This window comes from Theobroma cacao, chromosome 2 (assembly GCF_000208745.1).
Source record: "Theobroma cacao cultivar B97-61/B2 chromosome 2, Criollo_cocoa_genome_V2, whole genome shotgun sequence".
In the NCBI taxonomy this organism is placed as follows: domain Eukaryota; kingdom Viridiplantae; phylum Streptophyta; class Magnoliopsida; order Malvales; family Malvaceae; genus Theobroma; species Theobroma cacao.
The window spans coordinates 4,843,627-4,865,879 of NC_030851.1; the positions used below are offsets into that span (position 1 = coordinate 4,843,627).

Genomic DNA, 22,253 nt, shown 5'->3' on the forward strand with positions numbered 1-22,253 from the left:
GTTAATTAAGTTTCAAATTAAGGTGGAAGTTTTCCATTCAAGAAGGATGAGCATAGAGCAAGAGCCCGAGCTGGTTCATTGCTTGGAACGTAATGCCCTGCTCCTCTTACGGTCACAAACGTAAGATTCTGGTACCCGACTGCATACCCTCCAACCTTAACAAGGAAAGGAAATTGAGTTCATACTTGGTTATATATATATTAGTATTGAAAAGCTGATTAACAGAATCGATTAAAGCAATTAGGAATGAAAGTAAGGCCATGTTTTACCTCACCATCGGTGTACCAGGGATGCCAGGGAGTCTCAACTGATATATGATCTATTTTTTGGAGTTGTTCTATTGCATATTTAGTTGATGATGCCGGCACTCTGCCATCTGCATCTCCACTGCAGAAAAGGTTCAAACAATTGGAACTACCTATTAATGGATTCAGAGCAAAATTTAAACATCAGAGACTGTTTACCTGTAGAGCCAAACGTTTATCCCGCTAGCCATCAACCGCTGAATGGTGGGCAACACTGTTAAGGGTGAGTCCCCCCAAGCTTGATTAATGCTGCGGCTGTGAAAAAATACCCAAAAAACTTTTCTAGTACTTGGATACCATTCACAGGCTTTTGTTCTTCAGTATTTGAATAAGGCAGCTTAATACCTGCATGACTGCCATCGATATGGAATCCTAGTGAGATTTGATGTTGGAAAATAGTTTATTTTATAAGGTTCAAACATCCCATATTATCAAGATATATAAAAGGTGAATGTTTTATATATGAAAACCAACTATAAGCTTGTTGTAAGTAAGGAAAATAAAGTAGGTTTGTGTGCACACAAGATTAGGTCAAACTTTTAGAAATTTCAAAATTTTCCTCTTGTTTGCTAATATATAGCCTACGTGACTTTTTGTACCTTGGCTTTAATTTTTAAGTTTTTCCCACCTTTGATTAAATCAAGCTCATCTTGGAGAATTTGCTTAACTAGAGTTAGAAGTTAGAAGACTAAAGCCTTAAGAAGTTAGAGGATTGAATACCAAATGCCAGAGTATATTAAAGGCTTAGTAACAAGAGCCATGTGCAAGTCATGTGACTATTTAATGTAAATATATATATATATATATATATTTTACTATTTTACCATTCCACTGTAAAGTAATTATGTAGTTAGCCTAGTCATTAGTCAGTTACTTGAAACAAACTATTATAAATAGTTTACTGGTGATATTTTCTTCCTTTTAACGAAGAATGAAAGAATTTCTTCTTCACCATCATTTTGCTCTCTTTTCCAGCCTTTGATTAAATCAAACTCAAACTCTATCATGCTTACTTGGTTCTCCTAGTTTTGCTCAATATTTATCCTAGTTTTGCTCCAACATTTATCTGACTTAGTTAAATGCTGACCAGGTTTTTCTCAACTCCTTGATCTGGTGCAACATTCACCTTATTTGGTGTAACGTTCACTTCCCTCCATGCCTATAAATACAGCCTCACACCCTCACTCACAACACACACCAAAGCTTTTCTTTTCTTAAGCTTTCTCGACTAATTTCCTCTGCCTTCTTTCTTCTCTTAAGCTTTCTTTGCCTTCTCTCTTTTCTAGTTGGGTTTTCACTTTTCTGCTATTCTTGTCATCCCTTAATTGTTTGTGCAAACTATAAGGAATGGTCTATTGAATCTTGGAGGATAACTGCTACAGTTCTTTTGCATCGAGTTTTATACTCTGAAAGGGCGAAAATTATCCTAAAAGATAATGATACCACGCCTCAGACCAATTACTGTTTTTACTTGTTTTATTTTCTTTTGTTGCTAATTTTTTTAACATTCTTAAGGATAATGGATTCCCACGTTGATAATACTGCTGCCACTGTTCCTAATGCTACCTCTGTCCCTACTGCCACCACCACTATCAACGGTTCCCCCATAGCTCCGACTCCGATAACCATTCCTCCTATGCCTTTGGCTTCATATGCCAAACCATTTTCAGATATTTTCAAAATAGAAATCTTTGATGGTAGAAATTTCAAAAGGTGGCAAGAAAGGATTTTTTCAATCTTGATGTTCATGGGGTCGCTTTTGCATTAATTGATTTCAAGCTAGATGATGTCAAGATGTTGGAACCATGGATGCATGCAAATAAGGTATGCAGATATATAATCATTAGCACACTTTCTAATGAGTTGTTTGATGTATACAACCTTTACAAAGAAGCAAAGCAAATATGAGAGTCAATGATAGCCAAATACACTGCTGAAGATGTTGGGAAACAGAAGTTCGTGATTGACAACTTTTATCACTGAAAGATGACAAATGATAAGGACATTAAGAGTCAGATCAATGAATACCACAAGCTGGTAGATGATTTGAAGGCTGAAAAAATCAACTTGCAAGAAGAGTTCGTTGCTGGGTTGTTGATTGAGAAGCTACCAGAATCCTGAAATGGATACAAGCAACAACTGAAACACAAGGAAAAGCAGTTGTCACTTGCAGATTTGATTGTGCACATCATCATTGAAGACATAACCTGCAGGGAGATTAAGGCCTCCAAAGCTAAGGAAATTGCAACTAAAGCCAATCTGGTGCAAGGCAAAACCCAGCGTCAATAAAGGTACCCTTACAAACCTGATCATAAACTCAAAACTTATCATCCCACCTTTAAAAAGAAGAGTAGTTGTTTTGTTTGTAGAAAGCCAGGGCATCATGTAGCACAATGCAGGAAAAGAGCAAAGGGAAATGACAAACCTGTTAATCCAAGAGGCAACTTGGTCAAAGTAGATGAATCCAATGATATGATTGTTGCGGTCATTTCACAAGCAAATATGGTGGCTAGTGTGAAGGAATGGGTGGTAGACTCAGGTGCTACCAGGCATATTGGTGCAAACAAAAATGCCTTTACCTCCTATACTCCTGTAGGGGAAGGAAAAGAGAAAATACACTTTGGTGATTCTCGAACTGCTCAAGTTCTTGGTAAAGAGAAAGTCATTCTCAAGCTCACATTTGACAAGACCCTAGCTCTAAATGATATTCTTTATGTTCCCAATATAAGGGCAAACCTGATATCTGTGGCCTTATTAGGCAAGGTTGAGGTGAAAGTGTCATTCGAATCTGACAAGATCGTGATGACAAAAAATAATGTATTTGTGGGTAAGGGTTATTGTAATTAGGGACTCTTTGTACTTAACATTTCCAATGTTTTGAATGAAAATGGCAATTCTTCTGCTTACATGATTGACTCTGTTGATTTATGACATGGTAGACTAGAACATGTTAGCATTCCTTATATTAAGAAAATGTAATCACTGGGTTTAATTTCTAGTATTAAAAATGGATGCTTTAATAAATGCGAAATATGTGCTGAAACAAAATCAACTAAGAAAACTTGTATTTCAGTAAATAAGGAATCTAAATTATTAAGTTTAATTCATATAGACTTAGGAGATCTAAAACAAACTGTGACTAGAGGTGGTAAGCAATATTATGTTACATTTATTGACGATTATTCTAGATTTACTAAAGTTTATCTACTTAGGCATAAAGATGAAGCTTTTGACATGTTTATTAAATATAAAGCTAAGGTAGAAAATCAACTGAATAAAAAGATAAAAAGAGTTAGATCATATAGAAGGGGTGAATATATACCGATTAATGATATTTGTGAAAAAGAATGAATAATTCATGAAATTACTCCATATTCTCCTGAATCAAATGGTGTAGCTAAAAGAAAAAATAGAACATTAAAAGAAATGATGAACTTTATGCTTATTAGTTCCAATGCACATGAAATTTTGTGGGGTGAAGCTTTATTATCTGCATGTTATATTCAAAATTGAATACCTTATAAGAAACTGGTAAAACACCTTATGAATAATGGAAAGGTCATTCTTCTAATTTAAAATATTTAAAAGTATGGGGGTGTCTAGCTAAGGTAATGCTTCCTGAATTTAAGAAGAGAAAAATTGGTTCTAAGACATCTGATTGCATGTTTATTGGTTATGCTGAACATAGTGTTGCATATAGATTTATTGTATTAAAAAGTGATGTTCTTGATTGTAATACAATTGTTGAAACAAAGAATGCCGAATTTTTTGAACATATTTTTTCATTAAAAGCTGATACAATTTCTCATGCATCTTTTAATAAAAATGATTTTAAAATACAAAATGATGATTTGAGAAGGAGTAAAAGTCCAAGGAAGGAAATTTCTTTTGGTAATGATTTTTATACTTATCTTGTATATAATAACCTTTTAACTTATGCTGATGCAATTTTTTTTAAAGAAAGTTTATTTTGGAAAGAAGCCATACAAAATGAAATTGATTCGATTTTACAAAATCAAACTTGAGAATTAGTTGATTTACCACCTAGAGCCAAACCAATTAGTTGCAAATGGATTTTTAAAAGAAAATTTAATCCTGATGGTTCTATTGATAAATATAAAGCTAGATTAGTTGCAAAGGGTTTTACTTAAAAACCAAATATTGACTATTTTGATACTTTTGCTCCAGTAACAAGAATTGCATCAATTCGTGTTTTATTTGCCTTAACTTTAATTTACAAACTTATTATTCATCAAATGGATGTAAAAACCACTTTTTTAAATGTTGATTTAGAAGAAGAAATTTATATGGCACAACCCGAGGGATGTATTCTTCCTGGTCAAGAAAACAAAGTTTGTAAATTGATTAAATCATTATATGAGTTGAAACAAGCACCAAAACAATGCAATCAGAAATTTGATCAAGCTCTTGTTAGTAATAGATTTTCTACTATTGGAGTTGATAAATGTGTGTACACAAAAACTGTTGATAGTGGATGTATGATTATTAGCTTATATGTTGATGATATGCTTATTTTTTGTACATGCATTGATGTGGTCAATAAAATAAAATGCTTTTTAGCTTCTAAATTTGACATGAAAGATCTGGGAGAAGCCAAAGTTATTTTGGGTATTAAAATAATGAGATGTGATAATGGCTTAATACTAACATAAGAGCATTATGTTGAAAGGCTACTTAAAAGGTTTGGACATTTTGATGTCACACCTGTGAGTACTCCTTATGATAGTAACATCCGATTAAAAAAAAATAGAGGTGATAGTGTAGCTCAGTTTGAGTATGCACAGATTATTGGGAGTCTGATACATTTGATGAATTATACTCAACCAGATATAGCTTATGCTGTATGTAAATTGAGCAGATATACACAAAGTCCTAATAGGGATCATTGAACTGCCTTGAGTAGGGTGATGAAATATTTGAAATGCACCATAAATTATGGTATTTTATATAATGGATTTTCCATTGTATTAGAAGGATACAGTGATGCTAACTGGATCTCAGATTTAGATGAGACAAAATCTATAAGTGGTTATGTATTCACCCTTGGTGGGGGTGCTATAACTTGAAAATCAGCCAAACAAACAATAATTGCTAAATCTACAATGGAGTCAAAATTTGTTGCTTTAGAGTTGGCTGGCAATGAGGCTGAGTGGTTGAGAAACTTCTTAGCAGATATTCCGTTGAGAATGAAACCAACACCTTTTGTGTCCATGCATTGTAATTGCCAAGCGGCAATAGCCATTGCAAAGAATAAAACTTTCAATGGTAAAAATAGACACATTCGTTTGAGACATGGTGTAGTAAAGTAGCTGCTTAGAGATGGAATTATATCCATTAATTATGTGAAGTCAAAGCTGAATTTGGCCGATCCTCAAACTAAGCCTTTGGGAAGAAAATTAATTAATGTTACATCTAGGGGAATGGGACTTAAGCCAAATGAGGAAATCAACAAATAATAGTAACCCAACCTATGTGATTGGAAATCCCATGAATTAGGTTCATATAGGAAATAACAAGCTATTTGTTGATAAATTAATGCACTATTGAAATTATTGTCCCTCATTTAGTGTGTAAGTAGTGCAAAACTGCAATGTAAGAGAGGTTGAGTTAAATTTTTAATGCATTCCATATCCCTTTTGGATCGTATATTATACTGCAGTATGCACTTGATGGAATCAACCTATATAAGTGTGGAGTGGGGCCGCTCCTATGAGAATTATGGTAAATTCTCTAGAGCACTTATAAATAACCAGGCACACGCATGGCCTATTTGCGCAAAATCGCGTTGAACGGCAAAAATTGTGGAGGTGTAATGCGATTGATGAAAACTATATTTCACATAAAGAATTTTGGTTCATATAAGTTACAAATTTCACCAAAATTCTGTTACTTATATTTTATTCTTTCTATGGGTGGTTCATAGCTTAAAAAGCACCAGTCACGATGCATTACACTCAAATGAAATTTAATCCAACGAAACTTCTTCTAAAACCTTATGAAATATGTGAAAGATTGTTGAAAAATAGTGTATTTCATAAGGTTCAAACATCTCATATTGTCAAGATACATAAAAGGTGAATGCTTTATATATGAAAACCAATCATGGGCTTGTTGCAAATAAGGAAAACGGAATAGGCTCATGCGCACACAAAATTGGGCTAAACTTTTAGAAAATATACATGTGGGTTGTGCCTAAGTGACTTTTTGCTACACAAAGTTTTATACTCAGAAAGGATAAAAATTATCTTTAAGGACAGTGATACCACGCCTCAAACCAATTACTATTTTTACTTGTTTTATTTTCCTTTGTTGCTAATTTTTCTAACATTTGCATGAAGAGATTTTTGTACATGATGAGTGTTGAGGTAGAAATCAACGTAATTTTCTGAACATGGATCAAATCCGCAGCCCTGTTTCAAACAAAAGAATGAGTTGAAAATAACATGGCACTGTTCTGCTATATGTCCCAAGAGTCATTCATAAATGCCCGTCGTGTTTTGTTAGATAAACAGAGAGGAGCACAGAAGTTGTAGATGTCGTTGTTGGAGAGATGCTTCCCAACTTCACCATCGTAAAAGTCAGAGTCTTCTGAATTTTTTGGGGAAGAAAAACTGCAACTCTAAGTAATTCCCTCATGAACTTCATCTGATATAAGAGCATGCGTCCAAAAGAAATCCTGCATCCTCTTGTATGAAGTTTCAGAGTCGATTAATGCATTACCCATCTGAAAATAAAATATAATAACACTTCCTTGTAAGTTTTTAAGAGACATATTTGTCTAGTATAATAGTGTAATGGTACAATTCTGTATAAAATATACACAAGCTTAAATATTAAAAAGAATTCTTGAATTATATTTATTTATGATATTAAGCTTTTATTTTTATTATATTTAATTTTTTTATTTTTTAATTTATATAAAATATCAATAGACATTTTTTATTTACTTGATATATAATGTGATTTAATAATGAAATCATATGGTAACTTACGTGATAACATGATAACTCATGTTCGAGGTGACTTGGTATTATAACATCACCACTGCAACTACCACATGCTCGTATCATCCGTCATAGTGAATAAAAAGTGACTACTTTATTTAGTTTAATAACTGTTTCTTAGGCCGTCAAATTAATTAATTTCATTTAGGTCTTGGGAAAGTAGTAAGATTAATTAGAGCCGATTCAGACAACTTACAGCAATTCCTTTTAACTTGATGACAGAATGGTTTGTGTTTTGATTATTTTGAAGGATTTTTTGTGCCAGCTGAGGGACATAATGCCCAGCGTAGCTCTCTCCAGTTATGAAGAAATCTCTATATATTTTTATATTCAGGAAACCTTTCCAGCCAAATAATCAGGACAGTATACTTATCTTCCGCTGTTAGGCTATCTCCACTGCGATCATAAATATCAGATGTTGTATTTAAATAAGAAAATCCAACACCACCCGGAGATTCCAAGAAGAGAATATTTGCCACTGTTTTGGTCAAAATGAATGAATATATGTTTAATGTAACGATGGAAATCTCGTTTATTATGGAATAATAACAAGGTTTTTTTTTCTAGTGAGATTCAAGTAATTAGGGCGGGATTTACCTTTGTTCCATGCATATTCGTTGTAGGAAAGATTTTTACCATCAGGATTAACTCTAAATGGTCCTAGTTCTAACATTGCCCCATTGCCAAATGAAGAACAACCAGGTCCTGATGAAGATTACAAAAGAACATAGATTAGAACGATTTTTACCTTTGTTAACCATAGAAAAAGTTTAGTATTTGGAAATATTTCAAGGGTAACGAGAAAAGTTTTTACCACCATTAAGAAAAAACAAGAGGTTTCGTGTCAGGTTTCTTCCGAGACTCAACAAAATAAAAGAAGAGTGCCCTCCCAGTTCCAGGATCAACAGTCACATCCCCCGAGAACTGACTGAAGTTGAATCCATCAAGTTGGCCTGGCAGAGCATTCATTTTGTCGGCATCCTTCAAGCCATCTTGACGTCCGACATAAACATTTGAAATTTTTGTATCCTTAAGACAGAGAAGACATGTACACCCCTTTCGATCGTCGAGCCTTGATGAATTTATCAAGAGGATCAAATCTTGTCCCCCCAAAACACAGTCCAAAGGGCACAAAACACGAAAAAAGCAAGACAAAGACAAAGAGTGTGGCCTTCGTTTTCTTGTGGTGCATGCTTCTTTTGCATTGAACGTTGCTTGTATAAGCAGCAAAATATGAAGTCGCAGTTGGTTTAGTGATAATCTGTTTTTTTTTTTTTTCAACTGTTGGCGGTGGAATGAAATAATGATGGCCCCGTTGAATATGCAGCTTGGTGATATATATTCAATCGAATGTTGATATTTCATTAGTGCTTCATCTTAATCTTATCAAAGCTTACAGCTAAAATGGTAAATTGGAACGGATGGCTACTAATTGGCCATCTAAATCTAGACAAGATAAACAAGTGCCAAAAGAATACACAGAGTAGGAAGAAGTGAGCTTATCAGTTAGCTTGAGCCAAATCCAGCAAATGCTTTGTCTCTGCTGCACTAGAGTTGTTGGAAGAAGTTGGATGCCTAAAAATTTGACAATGGCAAGTCGTTTGCCTTGAAATTTCTAGAGGTGTTGCACTAATTACTGATATATATGGTTAGAGAAAGACTTTCTCAGTCTTTTTCCCTCTACTGTAAATGTGTTGTGAGACCTGTCCTCCATTTCTTTTCCTTGGAGATTATCTGTTCATCTTCAATCTGAAAATTAAACCCTAGCTTATTACTTTCACAACTTATTTTTCTTCTAAACATAAGAAAGAAAAAGTACAGCTTGATATAATACCAAACTATTGAAAAATAAAAATTGGAAATTTAACTTTATTAAATAATAAAAAGCAAGCTTTTTGCATTTATATGGAACAATATGTTATGGTTGATATCAAAAAACAGATGTTCAAATCATTAAGGATTATGAAACAGTAATGCAGAGAACTTAGAACAAAGTTAAGAGGAAAAATGACTTTGTAGACATCGAGCTGATCATTAACTCAGGAGAGATACAAGCATTTTTGTACACAATATGCATGATTAACACTTGTACAATAACACCAAGTGCTTAACAAAGCATTATAGTTAACATGCAAAGCTTACACGTTCATAAACATCAAGAGCAGCATAGGTTCTGGTTTATTAAACCAGTACAGCAAAGCAAAATGGACACATGTCCACTTCTTGATTCTGAAAGCACTCCAAAATATAATTCAAGCTAGTTTTTATCTCAACACAATATTCGAATTAGTAGTGTGAACTTTAACCATTTGTTTATCCTTAACCAGATAGTAGGATTTTACTTTTGAGTATCTGTTTTTCAACAAGTAAAAAGCAAGTACTAAAAGCAGGAACTAAATTGGTGTTCTACATAGAATGAGACTGCCTATAACATGGTCATGGCGCATTGTAGATCATAAACGATGTTAAACAAATGACAGCTACAACACCACAGAGAAACCCAGCCCAGACCCCTCAATGAAGTACAAAAGTAAAAGGCTATGACTTGTAAACACCATAAAAATATAGATTTGCAAAACCAGCATCCGATCGCCTTTCATTCACACTGAATGAAGCCCAACTCAGACGAAAAAGCTGCTCTGTATTTGGCATTAGAGAGACATTGAAGCTTTGCAAAACCTTTTCAGCTGCTGCACGTGAGTAAAACTCAATGAAGCCATATCCTTCAGACTGACCAGTTTGCTTATTGCGTATAATCCTTACAGAAGAAACCTGGATTTTGAAAGACAAAATGTCAGTAAGCAAGGGCATAATGATGATGACAAATGAACATATTTACTTAGGAGAGCCTGTCATCTGGACAAGTCAAGTAAAAAGCTCGAATGGTAATCGCATTACACATCAAGAATATAATCTGCAATGAGAGGCTATCTTCCAAGAAACTAAAAGTAATGAAATCCTTTGCAAAATTTCAACTTTCCATAAAGAGTAAAGATAAAAAGTCTTTTCTGCTAGGAATATTTTCAAGTAACACAAGCCACGAAAAGAAGAAAGCTTTCTACAAGATCATGGGTACATGAAAACTTTCTCAGAAATTAATGCCAAGATGAGCTGAGCACTTTCTTTAAGATGGTGTCCATAACTTCACACTAACACATAACCATCTCAGTAACTGCTGAATCCAAATCAAGGGAATTCTGTTTCATGAGTTCAGCAATGAGTTATCTATGTCAAAGATCTTGTGAACAAAAAAGTCTATTTGAAAGGCTTAGAGTAGTCTGTGTAGCAGGGAAAATTGCATTTTAAGCGAAATTGATTTTGTCATCTGGCCAACCCACCTAACACCCAATATGAAAAGACATTGCATTTCTAGTTTTAGAACAACTTGAGACACTGGGTTTTTTATAATTAAATCACTTTTCAACTGATCATGTTCATTACATGAGATGTGAACTGACTTAACCAAAACCTAATCCTCTAGACAGTAGACACTATAACATAAATGGACATTTCACATTTATCCAGTACTAATATATTATGGCAATCACAATAGTCTGTTCAGCTTAAAGAAACATTTTTTTTGTCTATGCATTAACCAACTTTAATGTTCTTGTCAAAAAGTTTAGGACACAAATGTAAATTACCTGCAACATCTACAACATAACGGTTAAGGTTTCATATAACCTTAATCGTGATTTGTGCTGGTATAGAGAGATTAATTTACTAACAAAACTGTATCATTAAATGAACATCTAAGAAAATTGTATCATTCATATTTTGACTAAAGCATGAAAATTTTTTATGGTTTCATGGCTGACTAATCCCTTGATAAGCATACCATCGTGGTCAAATGTAAGCTGTTAGATTGATCTAGAATATTTTATAATTTAAACTTGAATCTTGTAAAATTTTCTGGAATCAATTTTGAATTTTTATTGTGTGGATAATACTAGTTTTAGATATATGACGTCAGACGTATACTCAAGCAATTAGATTATCAAAATTGTAATATTGTATTTAATATGTTGGATGTTAAATTTCATTAGGTCACATTCAAAGATGTCGAGAGTAGCTTTTCATCAAGTAAAAAGCAAGTACTAAAAGCAGGAACCAAATTGGTGTTGTACATAGAATGAGGCTGCCTATAACATGGTCATGGAGCATAGGAGATCGAAAGTAATGTTAAACAAATGACAGCTGCAACACCACAGAGAAACCCAACCCAAGCCCCTCAATGAAGCAACAAAAGTAAAAGACTATGACTTGCAAACACCATAAGAACATAGATTTGTATTTGCTCCAACATGTAGGAATTGGTGACTAAGTCCACCCTTCTTCATTGTCTGTAAAATTCAATTCTGAACAAATAGAAAATTAAAAAAAAAATAAAAAGAAGGAAGCTTCCCGACACATAAAAAAAACACCTCTCAAGCACAAAACCGAAGTTGTCAATGACATATTAATACAGTTCTAAAACAACTCCAAGATTTAAAATAAAATCCAGCTACAAAATTCTGTGAAGATTGAGCCAAAGCAGCAAGCAAAACCCATCCTACTTAAATAATGAATCTGATGAATAAACTTAAATTCTCTCCGGCAAGTTCAGATTACAAGATATTGGTAGTTGTCAAACCACCCTTCTTAAGAAGCACCAGGAACAGCAGCCGCAGCATACATGCTTGGGTCCTGATTTGGTGGTGTAGCATAGCCATAACCGTAACCCCCATAGCCTTGCCCTCGATAATATCCTCCATTCCACTGGTTACCAGAATCACCTCTCCACTGTCAAAACCAGTTTTAAGAAGTAAGCTATGATATATAAACAAACAAAAACTTGGATGAGAAGCTAAGCTGAGTTACTCAGGGGAAAACAAACAAAGAAAAACAATTGCAGAAAGGGTGGGGGAAGAAAGGAAGGCTGCATTTCCACCTTTATTAGACTGTAGTATAACTCATGCTATTCTATAAAATATACAATCAAGGGCAAATTAATTAGGACTTAGCAAAGAACTTCCACATTTTACTTTTCATTCTGAAGGACGTGCAGAATATGAAGTAACTTTCTTCTATTCCTTTTCCCCAGCGCCAGATGCATCAACTGCGTTAGTTCTATTTTAATATAACTCATGCTATTCTATAAAATGATGCAACCAAGGGCAAATTAATTAGGACTTAAAAAAGAACTTCCACTTTTTATTTTTCACTCCAAAGGATGTGTAGAACAAAGAGTAACTTTCTTCTATTCCTTTTCCCCGGCATCAGATGCCTCAAATGCCTGGCTTAGACCTAGGAATTGTACACCCTCCAAGCATTTTTGCTTGCAGGAAGGCAGCATTAGGCCATAAGGGGGTAGCCTACTAAGAATATCGACTTTGGCATAAATTCACCTGCTTGTTTCCTAGACTGCGGCCCCAAGAAAGACGAACAGTCTGCTTGCCTATGGTTGTCCCATTCAAACTCTGGATTGCATCCTCAGCATTCTTCCTAAAAAGAGAACAGAGAATGTGATCATTACATTGCTATGACGATCAGAATTAAATAATAATATAACCATGATACCAACTATCAGAAACCTATCACCCTGCATGACTTAATCTAAAAATGCCCATCAATATTGGGAAGGCCGGTAGAGCTCCAAATCCTTAAAGTAACCACACTTCAACATAAGGTAAGTACAATCTAGTGAAGTAAACATAGGGAGGCACCTGTTTGCAAATTGCACAAACCCACAACCTTTTCCAGGTGGTATTTTTACAGAGATGATGTCACCAAACTGGGAAAAAGGTTGTCTGAGATCATCATCACTAACATCTGAGTCAAGTCCTCCAACAAATATCTGCAGAAACATAACTTCGTTATCAATGCTACATATCAGGGTGAAGATGGGCAAAGGATGCAGAAGGACTCACAGTAGCATTGTTTGAGTCATTATCAGATTGAGAACCTTGGGCCATAGCACCATTTGATCCATGACCACCAGCCAATACCAAAGCTAACAAAAAGGAGAATATAAATATAATGAATTAATTTAATAATTCTTACAAGTTCCTAAATTTAATACAGTGAAATAAGAATTTTACTATTTAGAAATAACTGGCTCATCAGTTATTTATTCAAGTGACAATAGAACATGATGACAAAAACAGGTTTCTTCAAGGAATAAAGAAAATCCTGAGACCTTCATGCACCAAAAAAAAAATTCCAGATGATGAACCATTTTGAAATAGCATAGTTCAAGTTATTAAAATACACCTCAGATTTAGACTTAATCTTAGAAAGTAATAAAAAGGGGAAAAAAACAGAATACGACTCCTCTGAAATGCCAGTGTTCACTAATGAACAGGATCAGGATGCTCCACTAAGGTCGAAGAGAGGAAGATTTACACAGAAGGCTACCCAAGAATCAATCCCCTCACCCCCACCCTTATTGTGGAAATCATATAGAACCCAAAAAGGGCCCCTATGATTTTTGACACTTCACAATTTTATTTAAAACAAAACCAATTTGGTAAGGATATAATATTAAGATACCTTGTGAAGAATACTGTTGCTGATATCCAGATGCTTTCTTGGGAGTAGCAACACCAATTCTCATAGGTCTACTTGAGCAATACACACCATTCATTTCAGTCATGGCCCTTGACCTTTCATTTTCATCACTGAACCTCACAAAACCGTAACCTTTTGAACGACCAGTATTTGAATCAATAACAACTTTTGCTCCTTTAACAGATTGAAATCTACCAGAAAAGGTTTCATGCAATATCGTATCAGTTACATCCGCAGCCAAATCCCCTACAAATATAGATAGGTCAGAACCAGCATCCGATCGCCTTTCAGTTACACTGAATGAAGCCCAATTCAGACGAAAAGGCTGCTCTGTATTTGGCATTAGAGAGCCATTAAAGCTTTGCAAAACCTTTTCAGCTGCTGCACGTGAGTAAAACTCAATGAAACCATATCCTTCAGACTGACCAGTTTGCTTATTGCGTATAATCTTTACAGAAGAAACCTGGATTTTGAAAGACTAAATGTCAGTAAGCAAGTGTATAAAGATGATGACAAGAAGAACATATTTACTTAGGAGAGCCTGTCATCTGGATAAGTCAAGTAAAATGTTCAAATGATAATGGCATTACACATCAAGAATATAATCTTCAGTGAGCGGCTATCTTCCAAGAAACTACAAGTAATGAAATCCTTTGCAAATTTTCAAATTTCCATAAATAGTAAAAGATAAATAGTCTTTTTAGCCCCTCCTCCTCCCTGCTTCTTTGCTGCTAGGAATTTTTTCAAGTAACACAAGCCAGGAAAAGAAGAAAGCTTAGATCATGGGTACATGAAAACTTTCTCAGAAATAAATGCCAAGATGAGCTGAGCACTTTCTTTAAGATGGTGTCCATAACTTCACACTAACACATAACCATCTCAGTAACTGCTGAATCCAAATCAAGGGAATTTTTATTTCATGTATTCAGCAATGAGTTATATATGTTAAAGATCTTGTGTTGAACAAAAAAGTTTATACCAAAGGCTTAGAGTAGTACGTGTAGTAAGGGAAAATGCATTTTAAGAAAAATTGATTTTGTAATCTGGCCAGCCCTCCTAACACCCAATATGAAAAGATATTGCATTTCTAGTTTTAGAACAACTTGAGACACTGTTATTGCTTTGGCTTTTATGAACTGTAGATTTTTTATAATTAAATCACTTCCAATTCATGTTAATAACATGAGATGTGATTTTCAAAAAAGAAAACATGAAATGTGAACTGACTTAACCAAAACCTAATCCTCTAGACAGTGGACACAATGGCATAAATAGACTTTTCACATTTATACAGTACTAATATGATGGCAATTCACAATAGTCTGTTCAGCTTAAAGAAACATTTTTTGTCTTTAAATTAACCAACTTAAATGTTCTTGACAAAAAGTTTAGGACACAAATGTAAATTACCTGCAACATCTACAACTTAATTAAATAACCATTTCTAAATAAATAACCATAATTACATTAACAGATATAAACCACAAACTTAACATTCATTAAATCTTGAAAATGAACTAAACCACAAATCGTCTACAACATACTTCAATGGTTAATTACAGCGCATTTTCCTTTATCCTAACATTGACTAGACCACCATATTTATAAGAAATACTTTCAACTGCGACCCATTTCATATATTCACTTCAATTAATTATTTTTTTAATATAGCATAAACCTCAAACCTTAATTTTCCTTAAACCCCATAAACATGTAAAACCCTCCAAACAAAAAATGACAACGAAGTCACAAAACCAAAAGATTCCTTAAACCACCAAAAAGGATCTAACGTAAGATTCATAACAATTCATATCCATCATATCATGTTAATGGTATTATTGTTTTTTTACCTCTCCAGTGTGAGAGAAGCAACCATGAAGATAAGTTTCATCCATCCAATGAACAAGGTCACCAACCCAGATCGTTTTAACCTCATCCGTATTAGATCCTTGCTGCTGTTTCTGCAAGTAGCCTTGCTGCTGCTGCTGTTTTTGTTGCTGCTGTTGATATTGTTGGTATTGAAAATGATGATTATTGTAAGGCATGTAATGATGAGGGTACATCATCATCTGCTGCTGCATCATTACCATGGCAGCCGCCGGGTATTGCATGGCTCCCATCCACTGGTTTGGCACCCACTGCGGCGGCTGCTGCAACTGCTGGCTGCCTTGTTGTTGTGGCGGCTGTTGTTGTTTTGAGTTCAGATCAGGACCATTGGTTGACTGCATCTTGATATGTAGATAATATAACCTGATCTGAGACTGGGTTTTCTTTTCTTTCTCTCTCTCCGCTAGTAGGCCAACGAGAGAAAGAAAAAAGCAGAGAGAGAGAAGCGTGGGTTAAGGGAATGTAAGCTTATAAAGGGAGGCGGTGGATCTGAGTAATGGGTAAAAATAGTGAGGGCCTCGGTTGCAACGTTGGTGGTTGTTTGCGTGTTTTGTTGCCGTCCCGTGAGTTTTGACAGGGACCCACTCGGCGGTCGTGTGGGGTATCGTGCTGACCTGGACGGGCAGATGCAACCGGCGGTCCAATTAGACCCTGCTTTTACTAGTGATAAATAATGATTAACTAAGTTAAGGAAAGTTTCCACTTCTTGGATTTGGAAAATATACAAAGACCCAAACTTTCCACATTTATAACAACATAGTAAAAAATTTCCTATTGACTTACATTTCAAGAATTAACAAAGTCAGCCTAGTCGACATGCAGGTGCAGATGTTAACAACAGAAGCTTCATGTTAAAACCAGAAGATTGAAGCACAAAAAAAGGGAGTTGTTTTTAAGTATACCATATCATTGGAGATGTTATCAGATAAAGGTATCTGTTATTTCTAAAATATCTTAATCTGAATTTTATTATTTGTTAAGATTCATAAACTGTACAAATATTCGATTAACTTGTTAAATTATTATTCGAATTCGTACTTAATTTCGTTTTTAAACTGTTCTTTTGTTTTACCTTTTTTAGAAGTAAGGTTTTGACAATAATTTGTGTCTACCTCTAAGCACAAGTACACAAGTTCTTTCTTCAAAAGAAGTAGGTTTTAAGGATTAGCATTGGCCAATATCAAATGTGCTTACTCTTTTTCCATCATATTTGATGTAGTAATTTTTATTCCTTTGTCTGAAGAACCTGAATTTCTATTTATTCTTTAAAAGGCAGATTCCATTTAAAGATTTTTTTGATAGCCTAAAAGTGTATTTTTTTTTAAAAAAAAAAAAAAAAAAAGGTCTGATAGGTTTTTGGATGTTTAATTTTGGACTCCAACAACCACCCCAAATTTGTTAACCCCCACTTGACCCTTTCTTTATTATTATTGAAAATGAAATCCCATTTAGTACGGCTAGTGGTAGTGGATTCTCTCATCATTTTGCCTTTCCTGATTTTAGCGCGTACATCTAGTCTGTTAGATGAGATTTATAGAGTGAATCGTTCTATAATGTTGCCTGGAAATGTCAACCGTTGATCATTGGGTGATGAATCGTGGAGTACCAAATTGGAGAGTAGAGGAAGTAAATGAATGAATATACATGGAAAAGACAAAGCACCGTTTTTGTTCACATTTGGGAATGAAATAAATTTGACGAGTTGGTGGGTCAAAAGGAAGGTGGCGTCTGTGGGCTGTAAACAAAACGGGGAAAGCGTGTGTCACGGTTTTTGCCAGTTAATGCTTTAGACCCTGGAGGCTGGAACCTGGAACTTTCAACTTTGACACAATCTTTTTCTCTTTTGGGGTTCGGACGCCACGCACGTACCCACTCTTTCTTCACTCGTGCTAATCCAGTCTAGGGATTTCATTGGTCTTGCCTGGCCTGGCAAATGATGCTAGTAAGACAGCACGTCTTGCCAGTATAGCCGTGAGAGCGACAGAGCAACAACCATTGAAGCAAAGCTGTTGCAAAGCATTTTAGTTGGCTGAAAACACCACCCCTCTCTCCCACTTGCACTATTTGCCAATAGCAACAACTGCACTAAACATCAACAATCCTCAAACTGATTCGTTTCTGCCTTTTCATGTGGATCTACTCCACCTGTAATGTAATCCCAGTGATACACTGTCCTACATACATGACATCTACCATATATAGAAGTATTACTACGTGAGTTATAGAGAAAATTAAAAAGCGTTTTATAAAAGGAGGATGACATGAGTAATAAATAAGCTTTTCTTAAACATTCATCACAATAATCAATATTATCTGCAAGAACTGGAAGAGAAAAATGAGAGCACATCAATTTAAATTTATCTATTAGTATACTCAATAAATGGACGGACATGAGCATATACATCGCAAAAAGGCAATTTTCTCCTTTGATTGTCATAAATACAGCAGAGTTTCTCTGTTAAGGTAAAGCGAGAGAAAAACAAGAGGGGGAAAAAGAATGAATAGAATACTAGTTGTGAGGTTTAAGGGGGAAAAAATCAGGTTTCTAAGAAGTTGAAAGCAAAATGAGCATGCTGTAGCCAAAATTCCAACAGGGTAGCTTGACAGGTTCTCTGTTGGCTCTTGCAATGATACAAACAGAAAATAAGGAGAAAAAGGGTCAATAGTAGAATGTACATCAGGCCAGTGCTTCACTTCCTGTAATCTCCATAAAGGTAATTTTCATACTGCGTTCCTTTGATTGCCTTTTGTACATCATCCCAATTCTGAATGTGATTGGACAATGATCCCTTGTGTATCTTTACCTGACGACTCCTTAACTCCATCCTTGGAACCTTTAGGAATTCTTGAACCTCTACTAATTTCTGCGAGATGAACAGAATTAACTATCTTAAAAACCAACACTTGGATAAAAAATACCTTAACCACAGCAAACGATGAGCTTTCTATAAAATTTCCTTTTTCTTACAGTACGGTTCTTTACTACATCCTCATAGTAAAGAATGATGTGCCGGGTGCTTTTGAAGTACTCCAAAGCCTTTTTAGTTGTCTCTTCCACCTGCCTTAGATTTGGAACAAGCAAGGTTGCATTGACTGCAGGCTTGTACCTAGCAAGTATCTCAGCCTGAAATCATTACATAAGAGTTAAAATTTTTGGATATGTGAGTTGAAGAGAGAGAGAGAGACAGGGAAGGAGAGGGATGGAAACCTCATGAGGTGAATGAACATGAGACTTGTGGGTTCCATTTAATAGCTTAGCATCCCGATCATAAGAATTTGCTAGTATTGAAATCATCCTGCGCAACAGATTCCTTCTAAAGAGAAAAATGGCTGAAACACCCCGAGTATTAAAGTATTCCACTATTTCTTTATGATGCTGCATCAAGCCCTGCAGTAAAGGATATGATCATCAATACAACAAAGACCAGCATAATCACATATTCATATTACCAATTCCACACTTAGAGCAATGTGTGCTGACAAAATACCACCTTTATAAATTGTTCCAAAATATAGGAAGCTGTATTCGTTAATGAATATTTCATCACAGCCATTGTTCTCAAATCATGAAGAAGACATTTATCTCAAGGGCTTACAGATCTTCATAGGCAAGTTCTAAAGAAATATGACCTCATTGAGGCCATTAAATACATGTTCTCTTGAGTCCCCCAAATCAGCCAATAAGGGGATAATCTCCCGGTTAATATACATCTTTTTCCACTTGTAAATGCAGGTTTCAACTACTTTAGTCCCTCACAAACGCATACGCTGCCATCTCATCTTTCCCCTGCTTTTATTTGTTGCCAGAAACTTATCTCCTGTTTCATTTTCAAAGTTTTCTTAGGTCTCTGACTAAATTCATTCAATGACATATAAAACTGATATCTGTTCACCATTAATGTATGGGTGAATATTTACCGATAATTGTGCTTCTCCTTAAAAAATGAATGGAACCTAAGTAGCTACATCTAATAATGAAACTTTTATCAACAAGCAGTAAAGATTATCTATTCAATTCCAATCTCTCCTGTCTCTTCTAAAGGCAAGGCCTTGAATTTCCTCCACTTCCCTAAATGGACACCCTACCATTTCATGAAAGGAAGGTCACCTCTGGTCTAAATTCTATAGCTCCCTCTTCTACTATCCTGCTGGGAAAGAGAATATCTAGAAAGCTTGACATGATCCTTAAGGTCATCAAATATGTTAGGAGCCTAGAAGAGACATTGCGTTTGTCTCCAGTTTACCCCCTTAACTCATGAACTAGAAGAAACACGTGAAGAGAAAGAAACTCCAAGAACTTATGCAAGAGCTCTCTGCTCTTTAGTGATCCACTTAAGAATTATTTACTGAATTATTATCAGCAATGTGACAGTTATTCAGAAATCCATAGGCTGGGTTAAGAATATAAGGTTGGTGGTATTCTGGAATGGTGACAAAATCAACAGGATGTAGGGTTGTTTTGTGGGGAAACATGCTAGGATGGTCATGGAATTAATTTTTTGGCATTAGGGGATTAGGTTTATGGTTACAGGGTAAATGCATCTGGTTGCTATGAGAATTACATAAAAAAGTGGATCTTGAATTAAAGATAATGGATAATTTCAAATGTCATTTAGAAAAAAAATGAAAGAGAATGAGATCACGAGTTCACAACCATGCCTCCAGAAACCAAGCAATCCACAAGTTGCATTCACCAAAATATTAAAAGCACATGCATATTCATAATATAAAGGACGTTATTCCTGGTTTCTTTCTGCTTTGTCTTTGATCAACTGATTGTAGAGTTTGCTTCAGCACACTATATTAGCCATTGCTAATATGACTCTAGTTGGTATAGCTAAGGCTCTGCATGGCAGATAGAGTGAAACATTTAGTTTACGAGGCTACTCAATTCCTGTTCAAAGTCTCATAAGGGAAAGAATATAATAGATTTCACTAAGACCAAAGATTGCTGCTATAGCCATATTAGCTAAATTGCAGTTCAACTCAAGCAATTACATTTCTGCCATGAGATGCTCACCTGATTAAGCATCCACTTCAAGCCAACTGCAGCGGTGCACTCATTTTTTGAGGCACTACTCAACCAGTCTAAATTATAAACTTTGTCCAGAGTCTCAAAAATCGAAGACACATTACTCCTCCTAACTTTGACAGAAAATATCTCCCCATTTGAGCTTATGTTAGTATGATTGTTCAATAACGTCTCAAACCATCCACTCCCAGATCTCTGCATTGACATTATGGCAAAATACCGGACAGGATGGCATGCACATTCAGCCCTGATCACGCACAACAAATCCCATAATTAAATCTTAAAACTAAAACCAAACTCACAAGCAACAAAATCATTTTGTTACCTGCTATAAGTTTTGGGGTTTGGATAGTGTACGTAAGAAATTTCCCATGGCTGAATATTAGGTTCAGGACACGGCTTTTGAATCACCCCAATATTCAAAAACTCAGTGGTGCTGCCAGTGCTTATCTGCTTCAGACAAATCGAGCATATATACACACCACAAACCATTACAACCAACAATACAACCATCCTCAACAACAGTGGAGACTTCTTTGGCGCCTTTAGGATGAAAGAATCCTGAAATTTAATGAATTAACGAGGTATTAAAAACAAATTAAACCACAAAAAAGGATCACTTGGGTATTGATAATCCATAAAATGGAGCTCTGTGAAAGATAGGATGTGGGTATCTGCTATAGGACCAAACCCTTATCTGATTTAGCTAGAAAATCACAGCTCTGGGTTGAATAAGACATTACCTATTTAATTTAATATATATTTAGCATTAATTAATTAATCAATCATATTTAACGTATAAAAAAAACAAACCAACATGCACATTATAATCAAAAAAACACATCTTTCATGAAAATGATATCTGGGTGTTGCTTCTATCTCCATGAAGTGATAAAAGCAAACAAACCCCCTAAAAACATGGGTCAAAAACAAAGATCCTTTTCTCTTTTTTTACAGGAAACCCAGATCAGAGTGTTCACATGATAATAGAAAATACAAAAAATTAATAACAGCATCTTCAATCTCACTCCAGATAAGGACAATGGAACCAACTAAACATACCAACAAAAAAAAAAACTGACCTTAATGAAGAAACAGAGATCGTCGGCCATGGCTTTGAAAGCTCAAAAAGCAAGGTAATCAAAACGCATTGGCAACTTCTTTGTCTATGGGTTTTCTTTTTTTTTTTCTTTTTCTTTTTTCACTCAAAGAGAGAAAAAGAAGCTTTTAATTTTCTCTCATTACTTTCATAGTATCACTCATCATCAATTTAATCCCAAATTTTTTTAAAAGGAAACCAAAATAATAGAGAGATAAAGAAAAATGAAGGTTATTGTCCCCAAGAACAAAATGATTAGCTCTTTCTTCCCAAATACCGTTGATGAAGAAGGCCCTGCCCTCTGTTTTTTCGCTTTTGCTTCATTTTAACGGATCTCTCTCGTGTAATCTGAACTC

General features: G+C 35.0%; 2 protein-coding genes and 1 pseudogene across 2 annotated transcripts; all 3 read right to left on the reverse strand.

The window, feature by feature from the left end:
* On the reverse strand, positions 18–10,536 carry LOC18607904 (annotated as a pseudogene).
* Positions 11,606–16,281, reverse strand: LOC18607905 (polyadenylate-binding protein RBP47B). Its single transcript, XM_007042315.2, has 6 exons — positions 15,730–16,281; positions 13,862–14,342; positions 13,240–13,322; positions 13,036–13,166; positions 12,718–12,814; positions 11,606–12,112 (listed from the first exon to the last, which is right to left on the reverse strand). Exons 1-6 carry the CDS (start codon positions 16,105–16,107, stop codon positions 11,972–11,974), a joined length of 1,311 nt encoding a protein of 436 aa, XP_007042377.2. The 5' UTR covers positions 16,108–16,281; the 3' UTR covers positions 11,606–11,971.
* On the reverse strand, positions 18,166–22,253 carry LOC18607906. Its single transcript, XM_007042316.2, has 6 exons — positions 21,881–22,253; positions 21,124–21,359; positions 20,787–21,045; positions 18,975–19,154; positions 18,735–18,890; positions 18,166–18,630 (listed from the first exon to the last, which is right to left on the reverse strand). The coding sequence occupies exons 1-6, from the start codon at positions 21,908–21,910 to the stop codon at positions 18,457–18,459; spliced, it is 1,035 nt and encodes a 344-aa protein (XP_007042378.2). The 5' UTR covers positions 21,911–22,253; the 3' UTR covers positions 18,166–18,456.